Genomic DNA, 24598 nt, shown 5'->3' on the forward strand with positions numbered 1-24598 from the left:
AAACCACTTCTTGCTTCGACTTTTGGAGAAAATTACGGAAATTTTATCCGTTGGTTTTGTTTTTGCAGACCGGACTTTCGATAAACCACTTATGACAAAAATTGTTTTCATTTAAATAATACGATATGCTGAGCACAAATTCAGAAAAAAAAACATTTCAGCTGGGTTAAACTTGGAAGATTAGTGTAGTTTATAACTTACAAGTTTCGGCAATATGGTATAAGTTAATGAGCGCAACTTTTTTAGTTTTCTTTTAAAGTGCTACAAAAGCCGCAAAAAATACGGCTCCAAAATTATTTCCAATCGAACTGGAGCTTAATGGAGTGACCCGCACAGCGGGTTGGTAAGTTCACGCTTATTATGTCTTTTTTAACTATGAATTAGGCACAGGGGAAAGGTTTCAACAAAAATTGATTTCATGTGGTCGAAGTTGAAGTGGTCGATTTTGTTAAGCCATGGTAGCTTGAGAAACGGTAAATGGCAGCCTTTTGCCTTGATACTAGTACTTTTGTTGTTTGTCTAGGCCACTCATTTATTATTTTTTAAAAACAAAATTTCCAAAACTCTGAAACTCGAATTGGATAAAACAAGACTGCTCGTATATCAGTGCAAAGCCCTGAATGTTGCCACTGTCCCTTAATTCATATCTAACCGTTTTGGGAAAAGAAAAATCTAAAACCCTAAAAGGTTTGGACAATATCAAAGTTTGAAATTTTCAGTCGTACAAAACTAATACGATCGACAAGCTAACCTCAATTTAATTTGGAACGATTTTGTTGTGCGGGATATTTCGCCACAATAAATAGTTCGCGTTACGCTCTCAGTTTTGTGAATAAACTCTTTAAAATATTATTTAGTTCAGAACATTGCAAATTTGGCAACTTCTAACACCCAAAACTTTAGAAAAAATAATCGGAGATAAAACTAATCTTAAGTTTGAAGTCGATATCATCAATGCGCTATAAAAAAAAATTGTTGAAAACTGTTTTTTCGATCGCCAAAACTGATTGAGTAGAAAAAATTACACCGAGCCTAAATATTCCGTTTTTGTCAAAAATTGGAAGAACAAGATCAGAGTGGCCTATTTACTGCAGTATAAGGCCTATTAAAAAGTTTTATTCAAAAGAGTTGATAAATCAATCAGAAAAAATCAACTGGTTTTTGCGAGAAACCAACTGGCTGGTATCGTTTCTGTTTGGCTTCAGATTATGTGTTTGAAATGGAAAATGGGCTCAAAATTTTTCGCACACTGCTCTTTTAGAGCTCAAAAAGTTAGCTTACGCTTTAAAGTTTGGAAAGTTTGGGTTTGGAAATTTTTGCTGAACATTCATACAGTGATATTTCAGTTAAAAACTTGTTGTAAGAATTGTACAGTAAATCGCAATCGCAATAGAATTTTTCTGGGATTTGAAAAATTTCGTGACCAAAGAGTAGCCTATAAAAGGCCTCTAATAAAACAAAGGAAATATGGAAACGCAGATCAAACTAGCTGTCAAGCTCAAAACTGTTATGCAGTATTGCCCACTATATGAAAAATAGGGCTAAGAAATAAGGTTTTAAAATTTTCATTATTTTTTCGGAATTCTACTGGGAATGACCTGCTTGATAATGTTACAATTTCTAGTTTTTTTTCTCCAAAGTTTATGCACTTTATTAAAGTTTTCATTTCAGGTTCCCAATTTTGCTGAGTAGACTTGAAATGATCTAGAACAGATAGTTTCCACTTTTTGCGGAGTGTATTAAAGTTTACAGTCGTTTTCGGAAGGTGAGATTAAATCTGAAATAACAAACAATGTTCCGCACATAATTTTCTGGTGGTGGGAGAGGCCTTTTTGTGGAAACCATTTGGATTTTTTTTTCATCCCAGCTATTTCGATTTTTCGATCTCATCGAAAAATACGGAATCACTAGAACTTTGCAGTTACAATTTCTCGAAACCCATTGTCGAGAGCTTTCTAGAAATTTAAGACAAAAAGATTCAAAAATCATGACCACTCGGTCAGTGGATGTAATAATAAATAGCCCAAGTTACCGTCTAGAGCATTAGTTTTGGGAGAGGGTGGTGGTTGTTGGGGGGGGGGGGGGGGGGGGGAGGGGGGTGACGATTAAAACTGATCGCCCCTATCTCCTCTCTTCATCTTCCTGATAGTCGCTCGAATCTAGTAGTCTAGTAGACAGTTAAGGACGCTTCTTAGATCAGTGTACTAATACATCAGGGGAGGGGGGGGGGGAGGGGGGGTTGAATGTTCACATTGAAATTAGAGGCAAAATTTGGAGGGCATGAAGTATATAAAAACAAATCTAAATTGACGGTTGAGCAAACTTTTATGCATTATGGGACAATTTGCTTGTCAGGGCCAGAAAGAGGGGAGATAAAGATTACAAATGAATTGAATTTGAGATTAGGCTCTGAGAGCGGGGATTGATAAGAGTCGAATGCAACCGCTCTGATTGAGATAAGAACCCAGCGGCCACCTAGCCGAAAGATACCACGTACAATTCTAGCCGAAAGTGGCTACTTCGATTTTGTGTTCATTTCAAATTCGGTTTGGCAGGCTACAGGGTGCAAAGAAGGGTGACGAACCTACAATACAAATAAAGCAAATAAAGGGCTAGCAGAATGGGTAATTGACAAATTACAATCTAAGGTTCTTAATCAGGGTATATTTCTTTCTTGTGTCATATGTGTTTTGCCCGTATCGACCCAAAGCCCAAATATCCCCACTCTTATCTCTCTCTGATGTGAGCATAAATTTAAGATACTCTTGAAATGTGATTCGGATGACAAAAGCGGATAATTTTCAACGTCACAAAAGGTTATTTATCATATCCGTAAACCCAATGATCATCGACAAGCCTAGCAGCCTTCATATTTAATTTAAGTAACTTAATTTATTTCGCGGCAATTCCAAAAATATTTTAAGACCTATGAACCTTAAAAGATCGAATTTTAAAAATTATCTTTTTCGTAATATGAAAAATGACTAATTTGTATTGTCAAAGCTTTTTTACGAGACAAAATCAATTTCGACATTTCAGCAGTAAAATACAAATGATTTATGAAACATTTGCGAAATTATTGTTAGTCAGTGAAACAAAATTGTTTCACAGAAGATAGCAAAAATCTGATAAAGATAACAGCCTCGATCGTGGCAACCAGGGAAAGATTGCGCATAGATAACACGGGGGGGGGGGGGGGGGTTGGTGAGAGTTTTGAATGTGAGGCATGTTATCTTAATGAATGGATCTCGGTGCCGGTCGGTGAATTGATATTAGTCGTATATGTGGTCTTATCTGTCGATGGTTTGTCATATTATCAAAGGGGGGATTCAATCATATCTACTTTGTGCTGAGCTACAAGAGAAGATAGGGGAGGATTGGACATTGGACAACGAACAAGCAAGTGAAAGAACCCTCAACTGTAAGAACACAACTGCTCTAGTTCTCTGCTACTTATTTCCTTATCTATTCTCGGGCTCTTTCACAATAAAATTCCCTTATCTTATTTCAACCCTTATCTAATTTACATTTCAATATATACAGCCCCCCACACGCATTTAAGTAAAGACACAAAATAAAGACACTATCGACATAACGCGACGACTACTGTAATAAGAAAATACTTTCATTCTACAGTTTTTCTACTTCTTGAAGAAATTCTTCAAGATTAATTATCACAAGATTTCTACCTTTTGATTGAGACTGATAATTTCACACTAAATCACTCTTTGAAGATTATTTACTGCTTTTTCTTCTATTAAATGTTACCTGTGCTGTGCGTTACTCACTGATTTACACAGTTTCACATTATCGACAAATTCTCACAAAAAAATCTTCTTTTTTATCAAAAATTTTTTTATCATATGAAATTACGAAGGAAATTGTTCAGTACGGGAAAAATTGGAAATTAAAAAAGAAAGTTAAAAAAAAGTTCTCTATTTTGATTTAAATTTGTTTAACCATTCTGACGATTCTGTGGTTAAGAATGATGGAAACGGCAGTTCTAGATTTGTCGACAACTCAGAAGGATTTTATCACTTCCGGTAAGTCGAACCATTTCATTAGAGTGGTGGATCCTTTTCAAGAAAATTCAAGCTTTTCTGTGAATTGTTTCAACTTTTATTGAAAAGTTCGCCAATTTTTCACATCAAACAATACACCATAAACATTCAGGGCAAAATACATATACCAGCAGTTCTTTTGTTCTGACTTTGCAGAAAGTAACGAAACATTTGTGTTCGCGTAGTTTTCAATCTGCAGGTAATTTTCGACTTTTTTGAAAAATCATCTTTTTTTTGGTGGGATTTTTTTCCATCTGAAAAGTTTTGTGTCCTAAGCTCGAAAATTGAAAATCGTTTATCATTGTGGTAATTTTTGTCCCAGTTAAGAGGGTTTTAAAAAAACGATTTTGGTTTTTGGAATAGTTAATGGGCGATATACTTTGTGCTCTTAATGCGGAAGCTGCGATTTGATCCGGCTCAGTAATCGTTCCATCTTGAATTCATGCTTGCTAGTTATTCTGCTTACTATATTAGCATATAAAAAATGTATTTTTTTTTCTACTTTGAATAGCGTGTGTGGTACGATATTCACTTTTTTAAAAATTTTTTGTTAAGTTTTCTTGGAAGTTTCGTCATTTGTCACTTGTTTTTTCAAAATACTTCTCTATAAATATTAAAGGGCCTATAATTCTGTGCGTCGCACTCATATAACCAGCCCAGTTGAAATAAGTACCAATTGTTGTTCCGACTTTCGACACGAAAGTAACGGAATATTTGTGCTCGGGGTGGGTTTTTTTTTCTTCAGACAAATTTCGAATTTTTAACTAGCCATTTTTGACGGAATTTTTTTATATCATTCAAAAGGTATTGTTGTCTTGAGCTTAAATTTGAAAAAATATCACCTGTGATCATTTTTCGTAAAGTTATGAGGGTTTAAAGATTGCCATTTTGGCCATTTTGACCAATTTGGGACAATTAACGCGCGATATAATTCGCGCTATTAACGCGTAAGCGGAGATTTAATCCGTCTTATAAATCATTCCAAATTGGTTGAACGAAGCTTATTTGCCATAATTGATGTGTTACAAGGAACGAAAACTATCTTTTTGTACTTTATATGGCGTGTGGGGGGATGATTTTATTTAAAAAATTCAAATTTTAGAAAAAAAAAATTTCATTTTATTTTATTTCATATAATGTTTTTATGTTATTACTGCTGCTCCATAAACCTTCAAAAGCAGTCGGAACATTCAGGGCTTCGCCCTGATACGAGTAGTCTTGTCGACATGGCGAACGATTAAAAAAATCAAATTTGTATTGAGTGAATTTCGCTTTTTTTGAATAATTTTTCAGGCATAGTTGATCATTTTTTCAGTCTAATTCACCAATTTTATCAACACTAGCAGAAAAATTTATAAAGTTTTCAATAGACGTACAGCTGCTAGTTAAAAGGGTTTGAATTTGATATACCACTCGATCCCAGAACACGTTTATTTGCGTGAACAAAAAAAAACACCAAAACAGGGTCTTTTTAGTGCTTTGGTTTGGGAGAGCTCGACAAAATCCTAGATCCGCCCCTGTGCATGTTACTTCTTTCCATTGTGCATAAAACTGTCTTAGTAATTTAGTTTTTAAGTGAGTGCTTGCCTGGCTGGAATGTTTGAACAAAATTCAAAAAGTGTTTTTTGTTCTTCAGAAATGGACGAATTAGAGACCACTTTTTGCCCATCGTGTGCCTCTGAACTGATAACTGAAAGTGAGGTCTCAAATGGCCGATGTTCCCACTGTTCCGAAACAGGCGAAGGATCTTCCTCAAATGCCGAGAACACTTCACCAGTCGACTTATCAATCCGATCATCGTCGTCTTCGGCGTCCACAACGACAGCAAAAGTAACATCAACGACAACAATCACATGTGATGCAGGCCAAATAACGACTCCAAACGGGTCAAATTCTGGCTTAGAGCTGCCTGAAAATCTTCTTCCCAGTCTGGCCGACGTTGCAGCGTCTTCGTCTATAGCATACAATGTTTTAGTGCAGCGACTTCTACTCGCGTCGGCCGTTGCAGCACAAGGTAAGAATGTTTGTTAATGCGCTTGTCTTTTCTGTTTTTATTGTTTGTAAAACTTTTGTGCGCTCTGTTTTTTTTTGAAATTCGGATAGCTTTTAGAAAAAAAATAAATTGCTGAATATTGCTGAAAGTCATGTTTAAAATAAGGGTATCAACACCCCAAAAACGCAAAAACGATCATATAATGACCTTTTCAGCAAATATACTTACGAAATCAAAAGCAAAAATATGAATAAAAAAAACGTTTTTATGAAACAATTTTCCCGCTGTGAATGTTTCTGTAAGGCTAAATGAAGCATTATGCGTCTTTCATCATTTACCGCAGATTCAAATAAAAATTAGACAATTGCTAATAAATCATCGGATGAAATGATTTTTAGGAAAAGCTGCGGCTGGGAAAAAATTCCACTGTTCTAATTGCGCGGCCGCGTTCAACAGCAAAGACACTCTTGAGGGTCATTTGAGGTCATATTGTCGAGTAAGACCAATCAAGCTCAGCCCGCCTTCCTCAGCTGAAAACCGAACACTCTCGACATCCGATAACAAACCCGAGTCGTCTCAAAACCGAGAAGTGAACAATTTGAGTAAAAAGTTCAAATGCGAAGCTTGCGGGGTAATGTTTAGAGAACTCGGTACTTTGAAGACCCACCAACAGATATACTGCTCAGCAGAAAAAAGAAGAAGTAGCCCGAAGAGTTTCGATTCGGCTATCATTACATCATCATCTTCAGCAAGTGCGAATGGTTTACTAAAATCCGAACAGGAATTGCACAGTTTTGGCAGTGAAGAACCGACTTTTGCATCAATGAACGCGTTGCAAAATTTACTCTTAGATAACAGACGAGCCCAGAAGCTGACTTCGCCTCTCGGCAACATGGCGTTGCCTCTTCGTAAACGAAGATCGCCGAACTCTGATTCAGACCCAGACCTGAAACCGTTCGCCAAATTCCAATGTCATAGTTGCAACATCAAATTCAACGAGGAGAAAAATTTACGGGGACACGAGAAATTTTACTGTCCTGTTCGAAAACTTGTTCGGAAGCATCTGACAACTTCGTCCTCTTCGGAAGAAAACGAATCAGCCGAACAGAGATCAAAGAGTCTGTCACCGAAACTAGTTCACACATCAACGACTAGCCCCGACCTTCCGAGCACTTCTGCAAATCAATTCGAGTCTCCCGACTTTCAATTTTGCAAGCTTTGTGATTCATCAATAATCGAGGATTTATCAAGTCATTTGGAAAGTTTTCACAAAATCAGTAACGCCCAAATGCTGGACCACGTTTTCAGTGTGTGCAAAAACACAGATTGCCCGACCCCACAACCTTGCAGAAAACTGAAAAACTCTGCCGACTAATTTTATGATGACAAATACAACTAGTAGTATGAAATATAAAAATCAGTTCTATTTAGTATTCAAATCCAGCCCACAGATACGTAACTTTGAGGAGCTTCAGTACCACGATGACAAAAGGAAATTGCAGCATTCAAATCTTTTATTAGCAAAGATATCATTAGAAAGCGATAGCAAAGGCATTGCAATTGGGTACTAGACTTTTTTCCCGTAAACAACTTTGTCCACTGGACTCATAAGACTCATTGAACTGTTGGTACCTTGGTTCATAAAAAATTTTGGTACCTTGGTTCACAAAATTTTTTTAAAACTTTTTTGCACGCTTAGGCTGGTGGTAACGAAAACGCCTGGGATGGCAAAGGTCCTGTGTTTTTATTCGAACGGTAATTGTTCCGGTTCAAGAAATTACGGTATTTTTTGTCTTTTTTATCGACTTTATAAATTTTGGCCTAATTAATATCGACTAAGTGGCCTCTTATTTATCGACTTAGTGGTTCTAAATAATGTGATAATGTTGTACTCTGTCGAACACTTTGGAAAGATCTAGGGAAAATACTCGTACACAATCGAAACCTTGAGTACTGAAATACTTGATACGATCCATTCTCTTGAGAATGGCGTTTGTAGTGGATCCCCCGTTTCGGAATCCAAACTGATTGCGTCTCTACCAGAAACTTTGTATAAGCAATGCAGAAACTTTGAATTCAGAAACTTTGTATAAACAATGCGCTCAAAGTGACGAGCTATCACTGGTGTTACTGCAACTGGTCGAAAATCGGATAGCGACTTGGGCTTAGATACTTTCGGCAGAGAATTGATTTTAGCCGTTTTCAGGGAAGTAGGAAACCGTCCTACCTTTAGCGACAAACTGTATATGTGTGAAAGAGCAAACGTAACGATGTGTGCTTTTTCTTTCAGCAACCAGACTGGGATTTCGTCAAATTCAACAGCAGTTTTCTTCAATTTTTTGAGTGACATAATTATCTCTCGCTTTTGAATAACAGGAGCTTCGTAGTTCGAAATATCACAATGTGATGGTTCTACGTAGCTGTCAGTTGTTGATATACCAGCGAAATACTCGTTCAGACTGTCAGAATTCCACTCCTTCGACTCGTCTATTAACCTGGGTTCATGGCGTCGTTCATTAACGGTTTTCCACCAGTATTTTGTATTTTTTTTTACCCCTGCCCTTCTTCAAACTTTGGTCAATTTCATTTCATATTTTCTCGGACAGCGCTGGTATATCTCTCGTTGCTTTTTTCGAATTAAGAACTTGATGGAAGCCGTCATGTGGGTTGGATCTTATCTTTCATAGTGAGAGATCGTTTTGGGCACTAAATGTTAATGAAGTTGTTTGTAACTCCTCTGAAGGTTTTCATTGCAGTATCCGCATCGACATATTCTAGTAAATAGCTAAAATCAAAGGCGTCCATCGCAAGCCCAAGTCTTGCGCGGTATTTTCCGTTTTGTAATCTAAACAAAACCTTACGTTTAACTGGTGCAACAATTAAACTGGGCTCGCAAATAACGGCTTTGTGCTAACTGGGAGCAGTTGATGTGATGACCGATATCTTCTGGGAAAACTTTTTCTTGTTGGAAAAAAGTGTTTTATCGAGGTTTGAATTTTTTGTAGTTGATTCTGTGAATTGTGCCACAAACAAACAAACAAACAATGGAGACAGTGAAGAAGAGTCCAGGTCAATGAACTCGCAGATGAAAAGCAGAACAGCTGAAGAACCATTTCTGAGTTCGACTTCAGCAGTATCCAAAACATGATCAACAAATGACGCCGATAGTAAAACGCTGATTTCTAAACTGAATAAGCAATCAAAGTAACTCATGATTCAGACTTCCAGTTGGCGTAATTCTTGGAACCTCAAAATGATTTCTGTAGTAATCACAGACGTCTCCACCAGTTTGTTTCGCTGAATTCTGAATACTTCTGTCACAACGAATGACTTGGTAACCTGGTATATGAATGTACATATCATTATAGACATTTGTAAGCCATGTATCGGTGATGCAACAAATATCTATACTGTACATGGCTAGATCAGTAGCCAGGTACCTAAAACATATTGCACGTACATTCTTTTTTCTAATGCACGTACAGTCATCTTTAAGAACATTGATAGTTGTCAATTGGTTAAGGGAACCAGAATCCCATTCTGGTAAAGTTGAATCTATTTGATGCGTAATGTTGTTCGATTTATTCCACTTTGAATCAATTCATACCTTCGTTTTAACACCTGCTTCTCTAGTTTTCTTTCATCATCAGTCAGTGCTAAACTGATGAATATTTGTTTCGATTGAAACAATTTGATCTGTATAGCTTTTGAAATAACTGATTTTGCTTGAAGTGGTGTTTGAAGTTCCACAATAACCGGACGCACACGGCCGTCAGTGTATTTTCCAGTCCGTGAAAAGTTCACTGGCTGCACTTTGAACTCCATGTCTTTTCGCGTGCATGGTTTTCCGTTGCTGTTGATTCAGCTATCCCCTTGATACGCAGTTGTATTTTAAGTGGTTCCTCTACCGCGTTTGCCTGTTTTGACTTGAAATCAGTATGCAACTGCTTAAAGTTCTCCGCCAACGTCTGAAAGTCTTCTTGATGTCTTTCTACAGTCGACTTGACCATCTCGACTTCTGTGATTACTGTTTTATCAAGTTTTGTAGTATCAAACTTTGTCAAACAGGCAGAACAAAACCATTTCCAAGCATCAATTTTTGAATTTGTTTCCACATCATTGTCACTAAGCTGTACACAGCTCGCGTGACTCCAAATCTGACATCCATCAATACACGAGGTTAAATTGTCGGTTGTTTTTCCGCATTGGGGACAGTCGTCACTGCTCTTCGCGGTTGAAGCTGCATAGCTGCTCTGCATTACTCCTGCTCGGCATTACTCTGAAACTATTTAATAAGTTTATTACAACAATTAGGCTTTCGAAATGGATTTTTTTATTTATTTTCCCCTTTCGCAGAAAGGGGGGAAGGTTCGTTATTAGATACAAAATTCTCATAGGCTTAAATGTTGATTTTTTGAAGAGGGTGGAGGGGTGGGGGGATTCGTTATTTGGTACCCCTGGCGTGAAGGGAAGGAATAGTTGAAGAGATCCCACATTTAAATTAATATATAACCGTAAAATCCTATTTGGGTTCTTCCCACCTTTCTTCTTTCTTCTCCCACATGTATGGGAGGGAGGGACATGTGTGGGATCGGTTGCGCAAGTGCGATGTGGTCTCAAAGTGTAATTATAATCGATTATAATGACTATGTTTTTGAGCACGAAAAATGAGGAATTTTGTGTTTAATTTTGTAGTTCGACTTTCGGACTTTTGTTAGCTAACAGGGTAGAATTTGAGTCGTTTTTTATCCAGTCAAATTCAGTCTCAATTTAGTAGAAAAACAGTTTGATCTGAATTTAAAAAACCCAGAGAGATTTCATTTTTTTCGGCTATCCGAGTTTGCGGATCAGTGGGTACGCACCACTTTGATTACCATTGCGATGGTAAGGGTATTGCAATCGTTACTGGACTTTTTCCCCGTAGATAACTAGGCACAGAATGGTCAACATTAGAAATGGTAAATTTAGGTTCAGTTTTTAATTAATTCTAATTTCTATGTTTCCGGCTTACTTAGTCTGGAGGTAACGAATATATATTTGGCTTGACAAAGTCCTGTGTTCGAATCTGACACGACTTGCTTTATCTTTCCAAACGAGAATCTGTTATCTTTTATCACAACTTTAAGCCTAATTTTTGTGATAATTTTAATAAATAGATTTATTATGTTTGATGTTTGTGCCTGTTTGTCGAGCGCCCTTTGAGGAATTTTTGAGATTTGTCAAGAGACTTTCTAGGGGAAACTGGAACTGGCTTGAAGAGTCTGGTGATGCACCGCTGGACCTACTGAGCTCGAGCGAGATTGTGCCTTGTTTCTGATCTGTGTAGTTTGATGTTAAATTTTTAAATTAGTTTAATTGTCTTCATAAAGTTCCCACTAACCGCTTATCATGGGGTTAGTTCAGTCCCCTAAAGTCCAGTCAAAATCCTTTTTTTACCTTTACGCTGAGTCAAGATGAGGAAAAACAAAAAATGTACAATCGAATGTTGCTTAAAATCTTCAGGACGGATAAATTGGATTGGATGTGATTGGTGTTCTAGTTGGTATCGTATCAGTGTTATAAATTTCTCTCTTAGCGACGCTTAAAAAAAACATTGTTTTAATGCCTTTAGGCGGTGATGTAAAATCTGTTATTAAAGCGTCAATAGGTAATGATTTAGTAGAAGACAATTATCTCAAATGCCCGAGTATTCAAGAGAGTACCAAATGACCCACGTGTTTTCTTGGCGTAAATTCTGTCGGTCAAATCACTTCCATATCCTCCTCATATAGACGAAGGGTTGAGACCGATTGCCATAGGCAACACGCTGAGACGTATCGCGTCTAAATGCGCTGGAAACAAAGCCCTCTCCGAGCGAAAACTTTTTTCCGAAACCTACAGGTCGGATGCGGTTTTAAATGAGGAGCAGAAATAGCAAATAGCTGCATACTCGTTTCGAAATTTAATTGAGCGCGGCGACAATCCAAAATGAACTGTTCTCTTAAAACTAGATTTTAAGAATGCCTTTAACTCTCTAAATAGAGAAAGAATGCTGAATCATGTTTTTTTCAAATCGTCGCGAGTTGTAAAAACACACCCAATGCGCGTATGGTAAACCTAGTTACCTTTTTTACAGAAGCTCTATCATAATGTCAGACGACGAAACTCAGCAAGGCGATCCTGAAGCCCCACCCTTTTTTGCGGAAACAATTCAGACACTAGTCAAACAGTTGAAGTCGAAAAATAACATCTAGTATTTAGATGATGGAAAATTAGCCGGTGACTATATGATAGTACTCCGGGACCATAAAAGTATTCTAAATTCTGAACAATTTCACGGCCTGATCTTGAAAACTGAAAAATACGAACTTAAAATATTCCCCGAAATTTAATTAAAAACAAAAGAAGAACTCCTCATGTTAGGATCTCCAATAGGCGAACATTGTCGGAAAGAATTGCTCGACGAAAAACATCGAAATCTCGGATGTCATTGACAAACTAGGCGCCCATTATGGTTTTTATCTCCTAAAAAGTTGCTTTAGCATACCAAAACTCCTATATTTTTTGCGCACGAGTCCTTATTTTTGCAAATTGATTATTTGGAAAGCTACGACAAATTAATAAGAAATTCCGCTTTCTCCGCTTTCTTAGCCCCAGCAGTAAGAGCGAAATGTGCCTTAAGCGAAATTTTTGGGTTGGAGCATGTAGATGGAACCTATGATGAAGCGCTTAAACGGTGGTTTGAACTTGGATAAATTGAAATGGCTTGAAAAAAAAAACGAAACCAAAAAAGTTGGACGGAGCCAATTTTTGACAGCGAAGTTGCAGACTTGATTTTACTACTCGAACCAACGGACGAAAGAAGATTCAACGAGTTCTAAGATAGGTATGGCTCCCAATGATTGAACGCCATCCCTTGCAAAAGATTAAGGTTAAAACTGTCGAACCTTCAACTCAGAATTTCAGTAGGACTTCGATTAGGCTCAAAAGTTTGCGAACTGCAAAAAAGCGTGTGCGGAAAAAACGTTACCGAAGATGGTTGGCATGGCCTTTCTTGCCTCAGAAGTGCAGGAAGATTCTCTGGGCATTCAGACCTGAATGCCCTTATAAAGCAAAGTTTATCTTTTATTCACTTTCCGTCTGTTTTAGAACCACGACACCTGTACATGACCGATAAGAAGCAACTAGACGATTTGACGCTCGTTCCATGGGCTGTTTGTAAGCAGCTCTTGTGGGATGTAACGGTAGTAGACTCCTTAGCCCCTAGTAGGATTAGTACCGTGTCTGCTTGCAACCCTGGTACGGCTGCCGCGGAAAAGCGAAACCATGCCTGGATTGGTACTGGTCTGTTGGTAAATCTGGTACGGCTGCCGCTGAAGCGGAAGAGCGAAAAAATGACAGGTATAAAAATTTAGTTGACCACTACTTTTGAGATTCAGGGCGCGGCTGGCCCAAGCACAGAATATTTTAGAGCAAGCGTTGTAAAGACCTAAGCATGTACACCGAGGAACCCAGATCAGGCAGCTTTTCAAAACAGAGAATCTCCCCAACAATACAGATTGCGAAAGATGCTTGAGTGAGTACTCGGAACAATAACTGAGAAAACAACTTTTGACGCAATTTCATATTTGTAACACAAGTATATTTGTATATTATAGTTTCTCGCGTCGAATTGCGTGTTCTTTTTGAAGAAACGTAACACGTTTGGAGTTTAATTTTAAGGACATCAACACCTGACATCTCATTTTTATCTTTATCACTTCCATATCGAGAAAATTCTAAGGTTTTGAATGGAATACGTGATGAAGGGACTCCTGGTTGTAACCTCAGTTACTATGATAGTTTTGACCTTCTGATTAATATTTGAAAGAGAAAGAAAAAAAAGAATTAGAAAGATCATAAAGAAACGAGAATTATGCCGTTTCACAAAGAAATTCCGTTTCAACAAAAAACTGTCGACTCATTGGTCTGATTATGTTTAGTCGGCTTAGTTGTCCTTTTGAACTTTTTTTTAAAATTTTTACTTGCTTTTATGTTCTGATTTATCTCCGACGCTTGCAATTTTACTAGCTGTAGCGATACAGCCTGTGTGTATGTAAAGTTCCTTTCATCATGTAAATTCACAGACAAGAGCGTCGGTGCAGTGCTAGAGATTATCAGACAGCTAGCCGTCATCCCAGTTGCCATCGGATTACTCCGGGCCGAGTTTGTGCAGATGCAGCAGTCACCAGACGAGTTATTCGGGGCGTTTGCTGATAGGGTGCGCGGTAAAATAGAAACATGCGCGTATGTTATAGCCTGTACGTGTGGACCAACTGTAGATTTCACCGATCAGATGAACCGTGATGTTCTGATTGCGGGAATAGCTGACAGGGATATTCGCAAAGAAATCTTCAGCAAACAGGGCATTCTCAAAAAGCCTCTCAACGACATCATCGCATGCGTTGAGGGGAAGGAAATGGCCAAGAACGCGCTGCCCCAACACCCAGTCACCAGTGCAGTATCATCCTTCAAAAAGGGAGCGACTGCTCATGTGAGCACGCCTGCTGATGCCAAGCAGAAAGCCAACTGCCCTATATGCCAACGAGTGGTTTTTATTTATAAGAAGACTATATCGGGTAGATGGAATAGTAAGTGCTTGTGTGCCCAGCATAGTCGCAGGGAAATTGGAGTAGCCCAAGTTAGCTCTGGGGTTGGTGCTATAGTAGGGAAATTACTGTCGCTTCAGTCGGAGGGTTTTGGCGAGGTCGGAGTCCAGTCAGTGGGATCGCCTATCAAGCTCACACACCTCATCTTTTTTTTTTCAATTTTTATCCACGAGGGATAGGACCAACATACGAGCTGTACAGCCCATCACGGCGAACCGCTGTTGTGCCCCTGCTTAAGAACTACATGCAATTTTTTTGGTTATTTTTCTGGGCTGGGTAATGTTGCCTCACCCTCAAGCAACGAGCACGGATCATGGTGGGCCTCGAACATCCGACCTTTCGATTGAGAGGCGGAGACGTAAACCACTTCACCACTGCTCCCCACATCTTCAGCAGGGGCCAGTGGCGTAGAGCCAGGTTCCGCGAGCACCGCATTGTTACGCTGCTCCTGTCAGTAGATCAAAGTCAACACGATGCGTTTGGAGCTGTAGCACCGACCCTGCCCAATTTCAAGGTCGATTTGATGGCCGATTCAGGGAACAGTCATCATTGTTGTCCTTGAGCGAATGTCTTAAGGCTGGATCCGAAGGGATCTTTTGCTACCAGTGTCAGTTGAGATGATGGCTGCCAAGAAATCTGGCATAAAGATCTATGGAGCAGTTGTTTTGCGCATGAGCTGCAGGAGCAACGGCGATACTCGAGTGGAGACCCGTGAGATGACATACGTAAGTCAATCTGAGCGGGCTTTTATTTATCGCGCGAAGCAATGGTGGAGTTGGGCAGGTTTCCAGTAGATTTTCCAGCCGCCAGGCGGAAGACCCAGGAGGCGAATCGTGCAGCGGCCCAGGTCATAGAGATCTAGAGGGAAGCCAATGCAGGTTGCATGTCCAGTGAAGCCAGCGACCATTATGGGTGCTTAATGTGGATGGAAGTACCCAAGCGTTCTCGGTCGCTGCCGTTTCAATGCACACCGATCAACAACGCAAAGATGCGTGAGTAGCTGCTGAAGGAGCTCGTCGGGTCAACGTTCAACACATGCCATCATCGACCTCTGCCCTCAATGAAATAACCCCTTCTGGTGAGATTCACCTGAGCGTGGTGGCAGTGCCATGGGCGGTTCACACAGCTGCAGTAGTGCCGCTACACTGGCAGCAGAAAGTGCAAGCTGATCTTATCCGAGACGCGGCCCTAGAAGTCATTGAGAAGGTACCGTACGTCAAACTGGTCACCTGGTGTCATCGAATGGTGTTGACCAAGAAGCATGATGGCACGCCAAGGCGAACCGTCAATCTTTCTCCACTGAACAAGTTTTGTCAGCGAGAAACATTTGCTACGGAGAGCCCGTTCAACCGGGTTCGTCGGATTCCACCTAACACTTGGAAAACAGTCACGGACGCATCGAACGGTAACCACAGTGTCCCGTTGAGGCCAGAAGACCAGCATCTAACGACATTCATAACACCGTTTGGCAGATGGCGTTATAAGCGAGCAGCACAAGGCTTCTTGTCCTCTGGTGACGGCTACAATAGGAGGTTCGACGCAATCCTCAGTGACGTGCCGCACAAAGAGCGATGCGTTGATGATACCGTCCAATTCGACGTCGAACTGGAGGAGCATTGGTGGCGTGTTATCGATTTTTTTCGGTTGGTGGGTGAGTCTGGGATAGTGCTTAACCCCGACAATTTCCAGTTTGCATCTCGTGATGTAAGCTTTGCAGGTTTTTGGGTCTCTGATACCGCCATCGAGCCATTGCCAAAGTACTTGGACGCTAACCGCGAGTTTCCCACTCGGAGATCGCTGACAGATATTCGCAGTTGGTTTGGGCTTGTGAACCAAGTAACACATTATGCACAGCTGGGAGATGTCATGGCCCCTTTCAAACCGTTACTCATTCCCAAGCAGCCATTCGCGTGGACAGACGAGCTGGAAAGAAGATTTGAAAGCTCGAAGTCGGCAATTATGGAAGCGATTCGGTCTGGTGTTGAAATCTTTGATATCCAGAGGAGGACATTTTTGCGGCCCGATTGGTCAAAGCAAGGCATAGGTTTTTTCTATTGCAGAAACATTGCAACTGCGAGTTAGAACTCCCAGCTTGCTGTGAGTATGGCTGGCGAGTCACATTGGAGCCGAAGCATGATACGCGCCCATGGAGGGCGAAACTCTTGTGGTCGCTTGGGGACTCGAATAAACTAAATACTTTACTCAAGGGTGCGATAAGCTACTTGTTGTCACAGAACACAAACCGTTGGTGAAGCTGCTGGGCGAAGACGAGAGAAGTAACACGCGATTGTTCCGGCTAAGGAAGCGAACGTTGCCACGGAGATTCGCTATTCATCAGCTGCCGGAGAAGACGAACACTGTCGAAGACGCCACATCTCGGTCGGTATCCATCCCCAACTGAAATCGGAAACTATAGCTACGACGGCCATGACTTGGGAGAGGATTGTGGCTGCCATTGGCGCGATGGTGAGATTGCGGGACTTCGCGCCTGCATTGAAAATGGTTCAGCTCTGGAAGTACAAAGATGTGTTGTTAGTCGTGGAAGGGGCAATATTGTACTGCGATTGTGTAGTCATACCATCACGTCTACGAGAAGAGGTGTTGATGGCGCTACATGCTGCTCACCAAGGTGTTTCGTGGATGCTGTCCAGAGCGCACCAACTCGTATTCTGGCCGCGCATGTCGGCAGACATTAATAGAACACGGTAAGGATGCCAAGATTGCAATCGAAATGCGCCGTCACAGGCACCACCCCATCCGTCTAATGTATGCCCGGTCACTGCGACCCCATTCGAAGCTATTTCTGCTGATTTCTTTGAGCATCGGGGACATAACTATTTGGTGTTAGGAGACCGCTTGTCCGGTATGACAAAAAATTACAACACTAACAGCAGCACGGAATTATCTGGAACGGCGGCTCTAGTGGCGTGCCTGAAGTCCCTATTCGCGACGTTTGGTGTGTGTCAGTACCTGTCAAGTGTTGTGGGAGGGGGAGAATTCAACTCGTCTGTGCCATGGGAATGCTTGACAACGTGTTGTGTGCGACATCGTCTCACGTCTGCATACTTCTCACAATCAAACGGCAGTGCGGAAGTAGCCGTTAAACAAGCGAATAGAACGCTCATGGCAAACATTGGTCCAAACGGGTCACTCAACACTGACAAACTACTGAAGGCCATGTTAGCCATTCGCAACAAGCCTGACGCTGATAGTTAGATGTACCCCGCTCAGATACTGTTCAGACGACCACTGAAGGACTCTTTTGCATTTGCAATACAGCAGGACAGGTTCACGCAACACCTTGTCCGTTCCGTTTGGCGGGATGCCTGGAAAGAGAAGGAATCGGCTCTACGTTCTCGCTGCGTGCAGACGCTAGAGAACCTTCACCAAGGTGCTCGATCATTAGAGCCACTGAGGGTCGGTGACAGGGCGTTTGTGTAGAATCAATTAGGTAGTCATGCTAGGAATTGGGATCGGTCAGGTGTAGTGGTTGAGGTACGCGCCAACGAACAGTACGTGAATAAAATAGACGGGTCTAGTAGAACGACACAGGAATTGTCGGTTTCTTAGGAGGTATAGAATGCCCCAGTCCTTCCTGTTGGGGGTGCCACGATGTTCCAATGGTCAATTTGCAGGCTACAGTTTACCGCAGTTGCCTGAGTTTACCCCCACTGATGGAACAAAGGTAGTTGAGTTACCGGTAGAGCATTCAGGACAAGAAGGTGCGGAGGAGCCGATGCCGCTTACAGTAGATACGACGTCCGATCAGTTACCAGGGGTGCTACCGGAATCGACATTGGGGACGCCGAGGGACACCGGGGACAAATTGAAGCCTCTAGTGGTGGCGTAAGATCGGCCAGTAGAGAACGGGGAACGAAGGTTATCGGCAGATTCTGGTAACTGGGTTGCGTTGTAGCTTGCGGCGATAGAGGTATACGCAGTCTCTGGCTCGGGGGATGTAGAGATATGGCCTGTGTGTATTAAAAGTTCCTTTTAACATGTAAATTAAATGTTTGTTTTATTTCAGATATTGCGTGAAGCATTGTTTGAATTGATGTTTTATTCAACGAGGAGTTTTCTTCACTAGCCTTCATAATTATTGTAATCATTCTTCATTTAGACATCACTTGACTTTTTGTTTTCTTGGTTTTTTGCTTAAAGACTTTAATCAGCCCGAATGACTTCGCACGTTTTTTATTGCCTATGTGACATAATTTCGATTCGTTTCAAGAAAAAATTTTCAGTGTGTGCCTGTATATGTTTTGAGGATGAGGGGAACTTATTAACTCAAGTATCGTTGATTTTTTTTCGACTGAAAGGATTTCTGACAAGGTATTTTTCGGCGTTGTTACCGTTTGGTAAATTTTCTTCGGTTGTTTATGTTACATTTCATTGTCTTAGCATGTTTTTTTTATTTGAAAACTAGTCTTATTGTTTTGATAGATCTACTTTTTTCATTACTTTTGATTTTTTCTAATTTAGCCGCTTTCTTGATTTGTATCGCAAGTTATACGAAGCTCAGCTTCGCCTCTGTGTATAAGTTAATTTTTTTTAGATAATCAAAACTAGATTATATTCAAAATCAAAATTGGTAAGTTACCAAAAGATTATAAAATGCCAATTCAAATGGCAGGGATTGTTAAAAAGTCTGGAATGATCAAGGAGTCTGGCGTTGATATGTGCCGCGGAATTGAGGTAAGATGAGTTCGAGAATGGAGTCATTAGTGACAATGGGGTTTTTCAGGTGTCTGGGACGGTTGCTTCTTTGGCACGCTCTATCGACTCTCTCACAATGGCTGCATTGCCAATCTGGACGGCTAACGACAGCCGCTGTCTGAGGAAAGTCCCAGCTCTTTTGTCATCGGTTTCCGCGATAATGTTGCGGCAAAGCTGTTTCAGAAAGTCGTCGGTGTCGGTTCCGAGGCCGCCGAGGTGTTCGACTGCAACAGGCTGGAAAATGTAGTTTCTGGTCAGGCTCTCGTACTTCATTCGCTTTGCTTCTTCTTCTAATTGAATTTGAAAAAAGGTCAAGACATGATAACTATTCTGAAGTAAGCTCCAGCAAGGTAATCATTAACAATACTACTACTACTACTACTACTACTACTACTACTACTACTACTACTACTACTACTACTACTACTACCACTACTACTACTACTACTTCTTCTACTACTACTTCTACTACTACTACTACTACTACTACTACTACTACTACTACTAAAAGACTTTATTCCCTGATAATGGGCAATGACAAAATAAAAAATAAAAACAGCACTAAGCGCGACAAGTCGCGCATTAACCCTTTTAAAAAAGGAACATGAAGAGTTCAAATTAAACTCCGTCAGTTTGTTGAATAACAGTGTTTCTAGATGTTTTTTCACAGTTGATGGATTCTGCAACAGGTTGATCCCCTTTCCTGAAACATAGTTCGCGTTCTCCACGAAAAGAGGTGTTGATGGCGCTACATGCTGCTCACCAAGGTGTTTCGTGGATGCTGTCCAGAGCGCACCAACTCGTATTCTGGCCGCGCATGTCGGCAGACATTAATAGAACACGGTAAGGATGCCAAGATTGCAATCGAAATGCGCCGTCACAGGCACCACCCCATCCGTCTAATGTATGCCCGGTCGCTGCGACCCCATTCGAAGCTGTTTCTGCTGATTTATTTGAGCATCGGGGACATAACTATTTGGTGTTAGGAGACCGCTTGTCCGGTATGACCAAAAATTACAACACTAACAACAGCACGGAATTATCTGGAAGGGCGGCTCTTGTGGCGTGCCTGAAGTCCCTATTCGCGACGTTTGGTGTGTGTCAGGACCTGTCAAGTGGCGTGGGGAGGGGGGAGAATTCAACTCGTCTGTCCCATGGGAATGCTTGACAACGTGTTGTGTGCGACATCGTCTCACGTCTGCATACTTCTCACAATCAAACGGCAGGGCGGAAGTAGCCGTTAAACAAGCGAATAGAACGCTCATGGCAAACATTGGTCCAAACGGGTCACTCAACACTGACAAACTACTGAAGGCCATGTTAGCCATTCGCAACAAGCCTGACGCTGATAGCTAGATGTACCCCGCTCAGATACTGTTCAGACGACCATTGAAGGACTCTTTTGCATTTGCAATACAGCAGGACAGGTTCACGCAACACCTTGTCCGTTCCGTTTGGCGGGATGCCTGGAAAGAGAAGGAATCGGCTCTACGTTCTCGCTGCGTGCAGACGCTAGAGAAGCTTCACCAAGGTGCTCGATCATTAGAGCCACTGAGGGTCGGTGACAGGGCGTTTGTGTAGAATCAATTAGGTAGTCATGCTAGGAATTGGGATCGGTCAGGTGTAGTGGTTGAGGTACGAGCCAACGAACAGTACGTGAATAAAATAGACGGGTCTAGTAGAACGACACAGGAATTGTCGGTTTCTTAGGAGGTATAGAATGCCCCAGTCCTTCCTGGTGGGGGTGCCACGATCTTCCAATGGTCAATTTGCAGGCTACAGTTTACCGCAGTTGCCTGAGTTTACCCCCACTGATGGAACAAAGGTAGTTGAGTTACCGGTAGAGCATTCAGGACAAGAAGGTGCGGAGGAGCCGATGCCGCTTACAGTAGATACGACGTCCGATCAGTTACCAGGGGTGCTACCGGAATCGACATTGGGGACGCCAAGGGACACCGGGGACAAATTGAAGCCTCTAGTGGTGGCGTAAGATCGGCCAGTAGAGAACGGGGAACGAAGGCCAGGTTGGGTTATCGGCAGATTCTGGTAACTGGGTTGCGTTGTAGCTTGCGGCGATAGAGGTATATGCAGTCTCTGGCTCGGGGGATGTAGAGATATGGCCTGTGTGTATTAAAAGTTCCTTTTAACATGTAAATTAAATGTTTGTTTTATTTCAGATATTGCGTGAAGCATTGTTTGAATTGATGTTTTATTCAACGAGGAGTTTTCTTCACTAGCCTTCATAATTATTGTAATCATTCTTCATTTAGACATCACTTGACTTTTTGTTTTCTTGGTTTTTTGCTTAAAGACTTTAATCAGCCCGAATGACTTCGCACGTTTTTTATTGCCTATGTGACATAATTTCGATTCGTTTCAAGAAAAACAAAGTTCTCATACTTTTTTCTGGATGAAATATAATGCTGAAAAACTCGGCTTTTTTTCTGCTTTTTCATTTTTCTATTTTCCTTCTCTTTCGGCGCAATAGATTTGGCCTATATTATAGTGGTTTAATGGCCATATTGCGTTTTTCGACGAGCGAAAAAATTTTCAGTGTGTGCCTGTATATGTTTTGAGGACGAGGGGAACTTATTAACTCAAGTATCGTTGATTTTTTTTCGGCTGAAAGGATTTCTGACAAGGTATTTTTCGGCGTTGTTACCGTTTGGTAAATTTTCTTCGGTTGTTTATGTTACATTTCATTGTCTTAGCATGTTTTTTTTATTTGAAAACTAGTCTTATTGTTTTGATAGATCTACTTTTTTCATTACGTTTGATTTTTTCTAATTTAGCCGCTTTTTTGATTTGTATCGCAAGTTATACGAAGCTCAGCTTCGCCTCTTTGTATAAGTTAATTTTTTTTTAGATAATCAAAACTAGATTATATTCAAAATCAAAATTGGTAAGTTACCAAAAGACTATAAAATGCCAATTCAAATGGCAGGGATTGTTAAAAAGTCTGGAATGATCAAGGAGTCTGGCGTTGATATGTGCCGCGGAATTGAGGTAAGATGAGTTCGAGAATGGAGTCATTAGTGACAATGGGGTTGTTCAGGTGTCTGGGACGGTTGCTTCTTTGGCACGCTCTATCGACTCTCTCACAATGGCTGCATTGCCAATCTGGACGGCTAACGACAGCCGCTGTCTGAGGAAAGTCCCAGCTCTTTTGTCATCGGTTTCCGCGATAATGTTGCGGCAAAGCTGTTTCAGAAAGTCGTCGGTGTCGGTTCCGAGGCCGCCGAGGTGTTCTACTGCAACAGGCTGGAAAATGTAGTTTCTCGTCAGGCTCTCGTACTTCATTCGCTTTGCTTCTTCTTCTAAGTTAATTTGAAAAAAAGGTCAAGACATGATAACTATTCTGAAGTAAGCTCCAGCAAGGTAATCAATAATAATACTACTACTACTACTACTACTACTACTACTTCTACTACTACTTCTACTACTACTACTACTACTACTACTACTACTACTACTACTACTTTTCAAAGATTTTATTCCCTAATAATGGGCAATGACAAAATAAAAAATAAAAACAGCACTAAGCGCGACAAGTCGCGCATTTACCCTTTTAAAAAAAGGAACATGAAGAGTTCAAATTAAAATCCGTCAGTTTGTTGAATAACAGTGTTTCTAGATGTTTTTTCACAGTTGATGGATTCTGCAACAGGTTGATCCCCTTTCCTGAAACATAGTTCGCGTTCTCCACGAAAAGAGGTGTTGATGGCGCTACATGCTGCTCACCAAGGTGTTTCGTGGATGCTGTCCAGAGCGCACCAACTCGTATTCTGGCCGCGCATGTCGGCAGACATTAATAGAACACGGTAAGGATGCCAAGATTGCAATCGAAATGCGCCGTCACAGGCACCACCCCATCCGTCTAATGTATGCCCGGTCGCTGCGACCCCATTCGAAGCTATTTCTGCTGATTTATTTGAGCATCGGGGACATAACTATTTGGTGTTAGGAGACCGCTTGTCCGGTATGACAAAAAATTACAACACTAACAGCAGCAGGGAATTATCTGGAACGGCGGCTCTAGTGGCGTGCCTGAAGTCCCTATTCGCGACGTTTGGTGTGTGTCAGGACCTGTCAAGTGGCGTGGGGAGGGGGGAGAATTCAACTCGTCTGTGCCATGGGAATGCTTGACAACGTGCTGTGTGCGACATCGTCTCACGTCTGCATACTTCTCACAATCAAACGGCAGGGCGGAAGTAGCCGTTAAACAAGCGAATAGAACGCTCATGGCAAACATTGGTCCAAACGGGTCACTCAACACTGACAAACTACTGAAGGCCATGTTAGCCATTCGCAACAAGCCTGACGCTGATAGTGAGATGTACCCCGCTCAGATACTGTTCAGGCAACCACTGAAGGACGGTTTTGCATTTGCAATACAGCAGGAGGAGTTCACGCAACACCTTGTCCGTTCCGTTTGGCGGGATGCCTGGAAAGAGAAGGAATCGGCTCTACGGTCTCGCTGCGTGCAGACGCTAGAGAACCTTCACCAAGGTGCTCGATCATTAGAGCCACTGAGGGTCGGTGACAGGGCGTTTGTGTAGAATCAATTAGGTAGTCATGCTAGGAATTGATATCGGTCAGGTGTAGTGGTTGAGGTACGAGCCAACGAACAGTACGTGAATAAAATAGACGGGTCTAGTAGAACGACACAGGAATTGTCGGTTTCTTAGGAGGTATAGAATGCCCCAGTCCTTCCTGGTGGGGGTGCCACGATCTTCCAATGGTCAATTTGCAGGCTACAGTTTACCGCAGTTGCCTGAGTTTACCCCCACTGATGGAACAAAGGTAGTTGAGTTACCGGTAGAGCATTCAGGACAAGAAGGTGCGGAGGAGCCGATGCCGCTTACAGTAGATACGACGTCCGATCAGTTACCAGGGGTGCTACCGGAATCGACATTGGGGACGCCAAGGGACACCGGGGACAAATTGAAGCCTCTAGTGGTGGCGTAAGATCGGCCAGTAGAGAACGGGGAACGAAGGCCAGGTTGGGTTATCGGCAGATTCTGGTAACTGGGTTGCGTTGTAGCTTGCGGCAATAGAGGTATATGCAGTCTCTGGCTCGGGGGATGTAGATATATGGCCTGTGTGTATTAAAAGTTCCTTTTAACATGTAAATTAAATGTTTGTTTTATTTCAGATATTGCGTGAAGCATTGTTTGAATTGATGTTTTATTCAACGAGGA

At 41.4% G+C, this 24598-nt stretch overlaps 1 protein-coding gene across 2 annotated transcripts; it reads left to right on the forward strand.

Annotated features, from left to right (window-relative positions):
- Positions 1-3260: 3260 nt before the first annotated feature.
- Positions 3261-9333, forward strand: LOC134841964 (zinc finger protein 423-like). 2 transcript variants are annotated; one of them, XM_063858075.1, is made up of 3 exons: positions 3261-4043; positions 5698-6075; positions 9060-9333. In XM_063858075.1, exons 1-3 carry the CDS (start codon positions 3986-3988, stop codon positions 9200-9202), a joined length of 579 nt encoding a protein of 192 aa, XP_063714145.1. In that variant the 5' UTR covers positions 3261-3985; the 3' UTR covers positions 9203-9333. The 2 variants fall into 2 exon arrangements, with proteins under 2 accessions (XP_063714145.1, XP_063714144.1); XM_063858074.1 differs by lacking the exon at positions 9060-9333 and adding an exon at positions 6453-7480.
- Positions 9334-24598: the final 15265 nt, after the last annotated feature.

This window comes from Symsagittifera roscoffensis, chromosome 3 (assembly GCF_963678635.1).
Source record: "Symsagittifera roscoffensis chromosome 3, txSymRosc1.1, whole genome shotgun sequence".
Taxonomy (NCBI): domain Eukaryota; kingdom Metazoa; phylum Xenacoelomorpha; order Acoela; family Convolutidae; genus Symsagittifera; species Symsagittifera roscoffensis.

Excerpts from the sequence above, each read along its gene's own strand:
- LOC134841964 (XM_063858074.1), top strand. The coding sequence starts at position 3,986 with ATGATGGAAACGGCAGTTCTAGATTTGTCGACAACTCAGAAGGATTTT. Across the intron at positions 4,044-5,697 it reads GAAGGATTTTATCACTTCCG|AAATGGACGAATTAGAGACC; the intron begins GTAAGTCGAACC and ends TTTGTTCTTCAG. Across the intron at positions 6,076-6,452 it reads GTCGGCCGTTGCAGCACAAG|GAAAAGCTGCGGCTGGGAAA; the intron begins GTAAGAATGTTT and ends AATGATTTTTAG.